Source organism: Monomorium pharaonis, chromosome 7 (assembly GCF_013373865.1).
Source record: "Monomorium pharaonis isolate MP-MQ-018 chromosome 7, ASM1337386v2, whole genome shotgun sequence".
In the NCBI taxonomy this organism is placed as follows: domain Eukaryota; kingdom Metazoa; phylum Arthropoda; class Insecta; order Hymenoptera; family Formicidae; genus Monomorium; species Monomorium pharaonis.
In genome coordinates this window covers 19,025,838-19,038,620 of record NC_050473.1, presented here as the reverse complement: position 1 = coordinate 19,038,620, position 12,783 = coordinate 19,025,838, and the positions used below count along the sequence as shown (strand labels likewise).

Here is a 12,783-nt window from a genome sequence, read left to right as displayed (position 1 = left end):
GAATTTCTTTTTAATTTCTTTTCCTACGAAAACGATCATCATTATTTTGTACGTAGTAATAATAACAATAGCAATATTGAAAAACTACACATTTCGTTTTTAATCCCTCATAAAAATATAATACTGGACAGTATTAAATTGGCCAATAATTAATACATATTTTAAATATTGAAAGTTATTGTTCTTAGTACTTTTAATACTTAAAATAAGTAATAATTACGGTATTACATTTTTATAAGAGATAACTGCATTTTGCTTGTACTGTCTTAATAAAAATTATAAATTTTCAAAACTTAATATTTGCATAATTTAAAGTCGGGAAGAGGAAATATTCTAAACTCTAAAATAAATTTATTAAAAGAGATTCTAAAGTTAATTATCAATTTTTTTATGAGAAAATCTTTAAATTGGCTTTAAAAAATTCCAAATTTTTTTACACAGTCAAAATAGCGGATAAAAATAAAGAGAGCAATTTAGAATCACCTTAAAACTTACAAAAACATTGGCTGTTATATAGTAGAACTGACAAAACTCTCTCCGGGGAAAAAAATCCTAGATACGCCCATGTATAAAAATAGACATAATTAGGCTGCCTAAAAGTCGCCATTGATGAAGGACGGACGGCGAAACGCCACGCGTATCGAATAACCACGTGGCAGCTGGTGCGTCGTCTTCATTGCATATTCTAAACCAGGATTAAGAATTTCAGGGAAAAGCGGCTATTGTGAAAAAAAAAAGAAGGGGGAGGAAGAGGAGGAGGATGTGGGACAAAGCGGGAACCAGAACTCGGCGGGACCGCGGGAGCGCTCACGAGATACGTCGCGAATAATAAAAACTATGCACGCGCGCGGTCGCGAATAATAAGCCGTGCATCGGGATGCACGCTGACCATATTGCATTACGTATTCTCCTGACGTTCCTTCCGGAAAAAAAGAGATGGATAAAAAAAAAAGGTTTAGCCGTCGGTTCTCGGTCAGTTGGTCTCTCCCTGATCCGTTTCGTATTAGGCTTTACAAAACCCTGCGAGATTTTCAAAGTCTTTGAAAAAAAAAACAAAATACGAGAGCAGACGGTGAGATAAGTGACAAGCACGCAGCAGCTAAGATATGAGCGATTATTAGAGAGATAATTCCACGTGGCAACATAAATCGGAAATGTAAACTTTTCTCGCACGACGCTCTCTTTCTCGCGGGGAAAATATAAAAAGATATAATAACGTATCAAAATATAAATAGAATTCTATTCTGAATTAATCGAAGTTCGATTGTAATTATTTTAAGTCTTTAAAACGTTAGACAGTGCATTAGACATTGTGGATTTCGAACTGAAGATTAGAACTCGATCGTGTCCACTTTTACAAATGTGAATCATCTTTAATCTCGACTTAACTTGCTCTATTTATCTTTCTCTAATTCTAAGAAAATGCATTTTATGAATTAAAAAAAAAGGTTAAACCGAGATTATAGTTAGCTCTACATTGATAAACATGGACACGTGTCATATCTCAATCTCAATCTTAATCCGCCTTGTTCTGAATTCTAATCTGAAATCTTTACGCGTTGTCTACTACGTCTTGTGTTCGTGCGAATTGCGTTAAATTGCAACCTTTGTCGTAGATTTGCAAATAAGGAAATTTTGCGCAATATGTACGGATGTACATTCGTCTTTTTTCTCTCCTCTTTAAGTAAGTATTCTCGCTTTTAATATCTTTTTTGTATGTATTTCTTTTTTTTATAAATTCATATTTTTTACAAAAAATATAAGTTATAAACTTATATAAATGTTTTCAATTATTAGGAAAAATTTTTTTGACAATTATTTACAAACTTTATGGACGTATCCAAAAATATCGATTTTATTTCTTTATTTATATTTATTTTATTTGTTATCATAATATTCAAGATGCAAAATTATATAAAAAATTGAAAGAAATTCTTAATCTATAAATATTTCCATTCAATTTTTATTTTACAACCAAGTTAATATATTTTTGCAAAAATTTTAAAGAAAATTTGGTATTTTAATCCCTTTGTTTCTTTTTATACAAAAAAATTTATAAATTTTATTTAATCGTCGGATGAGAAAGAAATATATTGTAAAAATTTCCTTGAAATTTTAAATAAAATTGTCGTAACACTAAAAAAAATTTTTTTCCGTACTTTAATTTTGCAAATAATTTATATATTAATAAAAACTTGCTAAAAAATATCTTGCTTTTAATTCTCTCTCCTCCCCCCTCTCTCTCCCTCGCTCGCTCTCTCGTTTCAAACTATTAATAAAATTTCAAGAAAATCAAATCAATTTCTTCAGGTCATCAAAAGTAAGAAATCAATCGTTACAATAAAACGTGAGAAAGAATTATCAACAATGATTAGCTAATTTCTTAAGACTTAAAACTTACCATTCTATTGTAGACGAACCACAGTAAAATCGAGTATCGGCTTTTGTTAACCTTGTCATGTTCGATTTCGCTCGCTCTCTCGTTTCAAGCTGTCAATAAAATTTCAAGAAAATCAAATCGATTTTTTGAGGTCCAAAAATAAGAAATCAATCGTTACAATAAAATGTGAGAAAAGAATAATCAATAATGATTAGCCAATTTCTTAAGCATAAAACTTACCATCTCTATTGTAGACGGAGCACAGTAAAATTGAGTATCGGCTTTTGTTAACCTCGTCATGTTCGATTTCGCTCGCTCTCTCGTTTCAAGCTGTCAATGAAATTTCAAGAAAATCAAATCGATTTTTTGAGGTCCAAAAGTAAGAAATCAATCATTGCAATAAAATGTGAGAGAAGTATAATCAACAATGATTAGCTAATTTCTTAGACATAAAACTTACCATCTCTATCGTAGACGGACCACAGTTGAAATTGCGTATCGGCCTTTGTTGTCCTCGCCACGATCGATTTAACATCGGCACCGCTAGATGTCGAATATATACGCATACGTGTGTATGCGTGTGTGTACATTGCGTCATGTAAGCTGCGGTCAAGTTGTCACTACAAATCCTTCAAAGGATTTTTACCTAACCAAACCAAACAAAGAATTACCAATCCAGGAATTACCTCGAAACGTCTGTAGCGTCAAGTTGACCCCTCCCTAAGTGCGTGTTCGATCTTTGTTTTGTTTTCGCCGGGCCGCGCTCTCGTCTTCGACTCGCGACAGTCGCGAAAAACTGCGACAGCTCGCCGCACAGTGTCGCCGAATGCGATGTATCGCGCCAAACGCGCCACGCTTGTTACCGATTTCGACAGCGAAGAGTACGACGACGACGAACGTTTGAGCAATGACAACGACTCGCGACAGTCGCAAAAAAACTGCGACAACTCGCTGCACAGTATCGCCGATGTATCGCGCCAAACGCGCCACGCTTGCTACCGATTTCGACAGCGTCGAAGAGTACGACGACGACGAACGTTCGAGCAATGATATCAGCGATTACGGAAACAATAACAGCGGCAGCAGCAGCGATGTATCCACATCGCGTGACATGGAATCGTGTCGCCTACACGAATTCGGGAAATTCGAGGACAACCACGGATGGATTCAGTGCCGGTCCAAAAGCTTTCCCAACCGCATATATTACTACAACACGCGGAGCGGGTGTAACACGTGGTACAGGCCTGTCTCGCGTTACGTCGACGTTCCATCTACCGCTAGCAAAAGGGTAAGTCAACTGGAACTCTCGACGAGGGAGACGTAAGGTTTGTTTTTTATTCCTGCACTGCTGCACTGGTGCAATAAGTTAGAATAAGGCAAATGTGTTTTTTCTCATTCTTACTTATTGCACTAATGCAGCAGTGCAGGAATAAAAAACAAATCTGTAGAGTTGTCGCCTTTTGACAATTTATTGCATAGGCAATGTTCTTGTCGCTGCACTGCTGCACTGGTGCAATAAGTTAGAGTAAGACAAATATGTTTTTCCTCATTCTAACATCAGTGCAGCGACAAAACAGGCCTCGTGTTTTATATGATTAAAAAACGATTGAAGGTCTTCGTTAACAGTTAGAAATTATTAATAGTTTAATACATATAAACTTATATATATCAAATTCAAATTCTTTGTATCTACTCAGATAGCACAGAGAGTTCAAAAAGAACTCAATTGTATGTCACCAATTATGTCACCAATTTTGAATTCTTTTTGAACATTATTTTATAAAAATAATTATTTTTGCATCTCAAAAAGAATTCGTAATGTGCTATCCGGATAAATATTCTAAATATTTATGCGTTATATATACATAATAATGCTAGTTATTTTGTTATAATTTATTATTTCATTATTATTTATTTTTTATATTAATAAATAATATGTTTTTGTTTATTTTATATTACTTCTGATATTCTAGAAATTAATTATTCATTTATCACCTAATAATTGACAATCTAAAAAGCTCATTTTAGATAATTTATAATTTGCATCAATTTCACATGAAATATAAAATTTATTATATTACGTAGTTACATATTAATTATGTATATTTCATTTATTTATGAATATTTGATTCTTTAAATATTTTCATGTGTCACATATGTATTAGAATCTTATAACTTTCTTACGTATTTATTTATACACGTTCTGTTTTTTATGCAGCACATAAAGTTATAAGTAAAATTTTAAATTCTGATATAAGTTGTAAATCGTCTAAAGGGAGCTTGACAACAGATCCATAACAATAGATAAATATGAAATATGACATTGAAGAATGATGTTGATCCTTCTCGATTGAAACACCAAACAATCTTTTTACAAACGCAGAAAACAAATGAAAGATAGTAACAGCGATTAGTGCCATTTCAATTAAAAGAAAATTTTTCTCGACAGGCAAATTGCATGGGCGATCCCTTGGAGTCGGCGAGCCATTTGGAACTGATGTCAGTATCAGACGACGAGAAAGAGCGGAAACGAATTCCCGCTGATAATGACCAATCGTTGATCGATACTTCGGATATCATCGCGCAATATTATTACACCGTCCATATGATGGACCTGATTCCGAGCATGGATGACTCGACCGACGTGAGATTCAAGATGCCACTAATCAAACAAGAAGAAAAAGAAGAAGAAGAGAGCGAACATTTCGGGATGCCACTAATCAAACAAAACGAGGAGGAAGAAAAAGAGGAAGCGGATATGTCGTACAACGACGAGAACAACAATGTAGACGATATGAAATCGTCGGATTGCTCGTCTTTGTGTGCTGCAAATTTCGTCAACACCGAACTTCTCTTGGAGGGTGACGCGGTGGACACCAAGCCGATCAACCGGCTGGCCAGCTCTTGTCTATCTAAAGAAACCGTCCGCGACGCAAGACGCGTCGTGTACAACGTACCGCGTCTGAAGAGGATCAGCTTCGAGAATCAGCTGGTCAAACCGCGTAGAACGTGCGTCCCCAAAAGCCAGAAGACCCCGGGACCCAAGAAGATCATCTACGATATGTATGGCGTGCGGACCGTCAACTACGATCCGCCCAACCTGGGCGATATATGCGCGACAATGGGGGTGAAAATGTCAACGTTAAGTGGCAGCGACAGTGACAACGACAACGACCTAGCGAACGCGTCATCCTCGCTGTCGCGACGCGCGGAAACCACGTTCAAGTCCAAGTGGCGCGATATAGAAAAGGACATTCGTCAACCGTTATTGAGCGACTCGAGTTCCAGTTCGTCGTCACGGTCCAGCACGAGCCCAAGCAGCAGCAGCAGCAGCACCACCAGCTCCAGTTCTGAGTCCAGTTCCGGGTCCAGCTCCTGCTCGTGTTCCTCGTGCAGTAGAAAAGGAGCTTGACTTTGCCAAACGAAACGTTAAAAGGCTTTTTTTTAATACATAAGCGCACATGCACAGGATGCCTTCAATCGATAGTGTTTCTTTAGATAATTTTATTTTCAGATTGTTTTGACGACTTTTATCAGAAGATTTTTTTAAGATTATTATTTTCAGTATTGCGTTTTACGCGTGATTAAAGAGCAATTGATATCTAGTATTTTTGTTAGATTTTTTTCGTTTTATACATATATATATATATATATATCTAGTTATACAATTACTAATATTTAAGTTTTGTTTCTTTTGGCAATCGACACATTTCTTTTTTGCCACGATGTGCGAATGCATATAAAAACATTGGGGCACCGAAAAATAATGTTTTCATAAATAATATAAGCAGAGAGTGTATAGGTTTGTTAATATAAAAATTATTATTCAATAATATAATCGACATTATTTTCTGTAATGGTTTCGTTCACTTATTGATTCTTTTCTCAAAGAAATGAATTAGCTTCGACTCTAAAAATATGACGATTCGAATTTCTTTACTCTTACAAAACTTTTTCCTTGTAATAAATGTTTTCGGTGACTGAAAAAGACGATTATTCGATGAGAGACAGAAGGAGGTACTTCTCACTTCTAATTTTCCAATTTCTTATTGCATCTGTGATCAATCAATAGTAATTATATTATTGAACAAATAATAAGTTATATTAACAATACTATATAATGTTTACATAAAACGACATTACTTTCTGGTCTCCCTAATAAAATCGACTTGACTTACATTTGTTTGTCTAAGATATCGTAATCAGGACCATTGTCAAATTTTATCTCAAATTTATTTAGAAATTCAAATAAATCAGAAATATTCACGAAACTCTACTCAAAATACCTTCCTTACCATTTCGAGTAATACGTTTGTAGTGCGAGAAATACGGGGCACGAAATAAAGCCTTGTTTATTGCGTTCATGGTCTATCATAGTAATTATATTATTGAACAAATAAGTTATATTAACAATACTATATACTGTTTACATAAAACAACATTACTTTCTGGTCTCCCTAATAAAATCGACTTGACTTACATTTGTTTGTCTAAGATATCGTAATCAGAACCATTATCAAATTTTATCTTAAGTTAATTTATTTAGAAAATCAAATCAGAGAAATAATCGCGAAACTCGATTCAAAATATCTTCCTTACCATTTCGAGTAATACGTTTGTACGCGAGAAATACGAGGTACGAAATAAAGCCGTCTTCGCTCCACGATAACCGTCCGATAAACCGCGATTTTTGCGGCGCGGCGGGTCTCCTAAAGAGGGAGAGGGGGACGGGGGGGTAGCGTTCCTCTTTCGCTCGGGGGCATTCTCGGTATCCCGCAGTTGGGATCAGTAAGGTAGGAGTGCCAGGGCAAGTCAGGGAGATGCAGGTGCAACGGTGCGTCTCCGTCACCGTGGCGTGCCTCTCGTCTCGCTTTAAGCACGAAGGTTGCGTTTTTGCTGGTCTCGCTGCACTGTGGCGTCCCACCGCGTGGCAACGCGCCGCGTTATACCGCTTCGCGGCGACGGAGGTGGGAGGGGGAAGGGGGAAGATGAGAGCGGCGGACCCCTGCCCCCCCCCCCCTCGCGGTTCAAGAAACGTCGCGCTCCGCCGGCGACGTTCTTCCGACTGTATCCGAGAATTGATCGCTTCAGCGAGAACAGCACGACGTTCCTCGAGGACATCTCGCTCGAATTATTATAAATTTATGTCCCATAGATAAAATCCAAACTTGCATAGCGATATGTCATACAAACGTAATTTTGTAGAATATTTTTTTAATTTACACGAATGGGATATTTTTACGGCCATTTTAGCCCAAACTCCTGATTGATCATTGATTAAAGGGTTAACATGACAAAATAATTCAGTGACCAATTGCATTTCTAATGAAAAATTAGATTAGAATGAATATATCGTTGGAAATACATATTGATCACATTGAATTATTGAAAATGCTCTAATCAAAAATTAAGTTAATCAGAGTTTAACCCTCAATGCTTCGATAAACCTTTTCAATTTGATGTGTAAGAAAAGATCTCGTCTCGATCATTCGAATGTCTCTGTTATAAAATATATTTGTTTTAAAATAAAACTTAAAGCATTTTATGTAAGCAGGCATAAATTTTAGAAATCCCAGCGAGAAACGATAATGAATTCGACGTCGAATCGACATCGAAATGATGATTTCGATGTCGATTCGATGTACTATTTCTCACTGGGATATCGCGTTATATGCAGGTGATATTTGTTCCCTAATTTATTACGATCCAACGAACCTGCAACTCTTCCTTCGACTCGATCTCGTTCTTCTTTTTTCGCATATTCTATTCCAATCTCTGGCAAATCGATTTTGTCGATCGCTCCGTGCAATCGCTTGGGCGTCGGGCGACAAGTATAATAACGCTCGCCGAGAAACGTTTTCGCCCGGCAAAAATCACAGCCGGTTTTCTAGCCCCGGCATATGGCAGACGTTACCTCCGCGCTAGTGTTTATCCGCAGCCGGCGCGCCGTCTCGCGGCTATTATTCGCGCCCGTCGTCATCGTCATCGTCGTGTCGTCGTCGCCGTCGAACTTGCCGGCTGGAGAACGGAACCGCGAGCGACAGAAGTGTGAGCGCATTCGCACGAGACCCGCGCGTCTCATCGCGCGCGCTTCCGGCTGCCGACGCGCGCGGTTAATTTCCTTTCTGCACGGCGCGGCCGATTGTTCGCACGCGCGCGGCGGTGCCGCTGGCGCCATCTGTCGTCGGTCATCAGACGCGAGCAAGCGGACGCGTTATGATTGATGATGAACGCGCGATCAACTATAAAGGGGCTCTCCTCCCCCCTCCGTTCCTCCCGTAACGCCGCGATGACTTTTGCGAACGAAGGCACAGAAATTATAATGAAATAGTAACGAGACACGCTCGCGAATCGCGTCTTTGTTACGTTTCTCCCTCCCTTCCCCTCTTACCGTTTCTGTAGATCCCGATCCGCCCGGAAAAATCGGCAACGCGCGAGCCTGAATCTCGCGAATAAACAGTTACGCTTCTCTCTCCCCTTTCCCCCTTTCTCCCTTGCCGATCAACAAGGATGATGATGCTTCAAAGGCGATTAATGCGATGCATTTAAGATTGTCTCGCTCATCTCGGGATTCAGCAGCGATTCTTCCGCCATTGACGCGTATAAGCGTACGAGGCTTATTCTTTTTTTTTTTTTCAAATGCCGATGCAAATGCCGATTAATTTTCGCTTAATGGACGCTAACACGTTCCATTCGCGCCTCGAGAGACGTTTACGTTACTTCGAGCAGCCATCTGCGCCCGCGGCAAGAGAGTCTATCTCGACGCGCACGAGTGCTTATCTGTCAACGCGGCAACTGCCGCGACGACGGTTCGAACGATCGTTAAAATTCCAGCGATTTGTCGCCGCTGAATTTATACCGCGACCCAAGATCCTCCGATAATTCGCGCGGTATGTGCGAATGTACAAAATTTACACATTTAATTCGCAATAGACGTGCAATTGTTTACATTTACGCAAAAATTGAGATCGATAGCCTCCACAATTTCTGAAAAATCGTGTCGGTTGATTTGAAGAAGTGTTCGTTTTTAAATTTAAATGTTCGAAAGAATTTAAGTTTCGAAACATTAAATCTTTGAAGTAAACTTGAAACTTTGAACTTTCAAACTTTCAAACCTTCGAAGTTTGAGATTCACTTCAAAGATTTGCAGAATGTGTTTGTTTTTTAATTTACATAAATAAAAACTAGGGCTGTTACTTTTGACAATTTCAAATTTTCGAAGGTTTAAAAGAATTTGAAATTTCGAGGCATCACAAATCTTTGAAATAAACTTCAAACTGCAATGCGAAGCTTCGAAACTCAAAATCCTTGACGCTTCAAAGTTTGAAGTTTACTTAAAAAAATTTTAAACTAAAAAACTTATTATAAACATTAAATACCAATGAAGATTTAGTCGATATTAAGTTTTAGTGGATATTAAAATTTGAAATATTTACTAGATATGTACAAATAGATGTGTAAAAACGAAAGAAAATGCAGCAGTTTTCTTATTTGGGTTTCCTTATTTTTTTATTATTTTTAAATATAAAACAATTCTTTAATGACTCTTGCATATATTTTAACAGAAAGTATTGTTATAATTGTTTAAGCAAAAATGGTAAAAATAAATATATTATAACTTTCAACGCTCTTAGTCTTTTAAAGAAGAGAGATACACGATTTCCATGTCGAATCGAATACAGAGGATTGAGATTTCGCTGTTTGGAGTTCACGGACATAAACGTCGACGCGGTTGAAAAAAAAAATCACAGGGCCCCAGACACGCGCTAGGTAGATAAGGATTCCCGGTGAAGCAGCCGTGAACTTTGCACCGTGAGAGGAGTTCGCTTTGCCTAACGAGTTCCCGCGCTTCCCGAGACAATGAAGCACCATTGCGTGCGTATTCCTTCCCTCTTCCACCCCTGCCATTTCTCCCCTCCTCCCATCCCCCTCGTCCTCCTCCCCGGCGGCAAGCCCGTTCTCTACTCGCGTAGTATTCATAATACAGTGAGAAGGGAAGTGCTTTATCGTAATTTCTTATTATGGCGGCCGCTTAATCCGCCGCTCGAGAAGTTCAAGACTAACTTCTCTCTCGTTACCTTGTTGTATATTAATTGACGGATTATCCCGTGACGATCGATTCCCTCGCGGCGCGCCTCTCATGCATTTAAACGTTCGCTAATCCGACGTTACATCATTTCAATGATGTTTCCTTATTGTATCTACTTATTTTCCGCAGAATTATAAGTCGGATCCTCGACTTTTACGTTTTCCTTCCACTTTTTTCCCCTATCTATTTCCTGTCTGCATAGGATTATTTCATAACGTCAATAGAAATAATGAGGTAATATTGTACGCCCGTGTGTAACTCATCGCTTCGCGTACTCGGCACTCCCGCACTGTCTCGGGAAATAAACAACACGGGAAGTTTTAAGAAAGAACTTTTGTGTAGCTTAATTGAACACAGTAAACACAAGAACTCCGTAACATGTCTTAATTAATGCTTACAACGAAAACCGCTTTTCGGATCGTGACACCCGGAGAAAGACAAAGAGCAAACAAACGATCACGTTATCGTAGCAACGATCTTGTTTTCTTTTTCTGTATTGATCGGTCTCAGTTCGACATGATGTCAATCAGAAACAGCTGACCGACACAGCGAAGAAACCGAAGGACACAGCAATATGTTTATCCTAAAATGCTATACTGTAAATTTTTAAGTATTAATTTTTTTTAATATACAGTTTTTGTTATTATATAAGATTTTGATAGTTTAAAATAACAATAAGATTTCATTTAACTAACATAAAAATAATGTTAGTTTAATTATCCCAACCATCTTGCAGCTTACAAAGTAGGAAAAAAGCATAAAGGATTCTTGAAAGTTAAAAATATTCTTAAATTTGGGTGAATCCCTACACTGAATAGCATTGATATAAAAAAAATATATGAGTAAGAATAACGAGTCTTTCAATATAAAGTTTCAAGTTCATGAGAATATAGCGTAAAATACACGAGAAATTATATAACATTAAATAAATGTCGTAATTACAAAAAATCTAGAGTAAGTCGTTTAATAAAAACTCTTGCTTAATAAAAACTCTTGTTTAATAAAACTTTCTGTCTGCAGTATCCACATTAAAGAGATCACGTTAGAGATTCAAATCCACAGGATGTCGCGTTATCGCGGTTTGAGCGTAATAAGGTATCTTGCTTCCTTTGATGTATTTGTTTATACATTCGGACTCATGATTAATAATATATCTTTGCTAAAGCTGCACCAATTATAATATATTCGAGACATGCTTATCGCATTTTAATATTAATGCACCACCAATCTATGCGCGTATGTTACGTTGGTGTAATATTTATCACTCATACGCTATATGGATAGCGAAAGAAAAACGACAGAAAACATTTGAAATTATAATGCTCGGAGCTTCAATTAATGTCATTTATTTCATTACATTAGTCGTCGATTGTTGATTAATGTATAATATATGTGCTTATTACTAAACATAAAAATAGTGTTTTGCATCCACAAGATTTTATCGTGAATTCTGCTTTGCAAAAATCTCAGATTGAATCGTGGCCAATACGTATCAGTGCGATTGAGAATAGAACCATAAAATCTTGTATACCTCTGAATTCAATAACAATTAGCAGAATAAGTGAATCTTTTTTAATGCGAAGGTTCGCATTTATTTGAATTCGCATTTATTAATTGTTTATATGAAGTTCGCATTTATTATGCTTCTTATTGCGATTGAATGCGAAGAATTCAGAAAATATTCAAAAGATATTCAATTGAATATCTTTTGAATATCTTCTGAGTTCTTCTGAATTGTTTTTTGACAAAATGTCAATATTTTTTAATTTTTTTCAATTCGACGTTTTATGCAGGGACTATAATAAATCCTATGTTTTGCATTTTAATTTCTCGCAGTGTAAATATAAAATTCTAGGAGTTTTTAGAAGCATAATTGCTAAAATTTTAATCATCTCTTATTTTATTATATTCTTCTAATACTCTCTCCCTCTTTGTCAATTTTTAAGAATTAAAATTCTTGCGATTAAAATAATGTCGACAATTATAATTATTGCGATAAGTGAGGTAAGTATAATAATTTAAATTATTCAAAGCAAAACAACAAATTTTATACAGATTATAATAGTGTAAGAAGAGATAAAATTGACAGTATTGGAGCAGTACTCGAAGAACACTATCCATCCTCTTTAAATCCCCATACAACCACTATTCGGATTCTGGACAATTATTCAGAATTTTTCATAATAACTTCCATAATTCACACGACGCCAATATCATTTAACAGGACGTATGAGAAATTGACAAGATTCAAAATTTTGTAAAGAAATAATAATATTCAACACACATTCAAAATACATGCATTAAATTCATATCT

General features: G+C 36.8%; 2 protein-coding genes across 2 annotated transcripts; one reads left to right on the top strand and one right to left on the bottom strand.

The window, feature by feature from the left end:
* Positions 1-2,218: 2,218 nt before the first annotated feature.
* On the bottom strand, positions 2,219-2,990 carry LOC118646643. The gene is made up of 3 exons (XM_036290018.1): positions 2,841-2,990; positions 2,621-2,710; positions 2,219-2,490 (listed from the first exon to the last, which is right to left on the bottom strand). Exons 1-3 carry the CDS (start codon positions 2,976-2,978, stop codon positions 2,398-2,400), a joined length of 321 nt encoding a protein of 106 aa, XP_036145911.1. The 5' UTR covers positions 2,979-2,990; the 3' UTR covers positions 2,219-2,397.
* A 165-nt stretch (positions 2,991-3,155) lies between these two features.
* LOC105830768 (uncharacterized protein DDB_G0284459) lies at positions 3,156-6,858 on the top strand. Its single transcript, XM_012670313.3, has 2 exons — positions 3,156-3,668; positions 4,830-6,858. Exons 1-2 carry the CDS (start codon positions 3,288-3,290, stop codon positions 5,790-5,792), a joined length of 1,344 nt encoding a protein of 447 aa, XP_012525767.2. The 5' UTR covers positions 3,156-3,287; the 3' UTR covers positions 5,793-6,858.
* Positions 6,859-12,783: the final 5,925 nt, after the last annotated feature.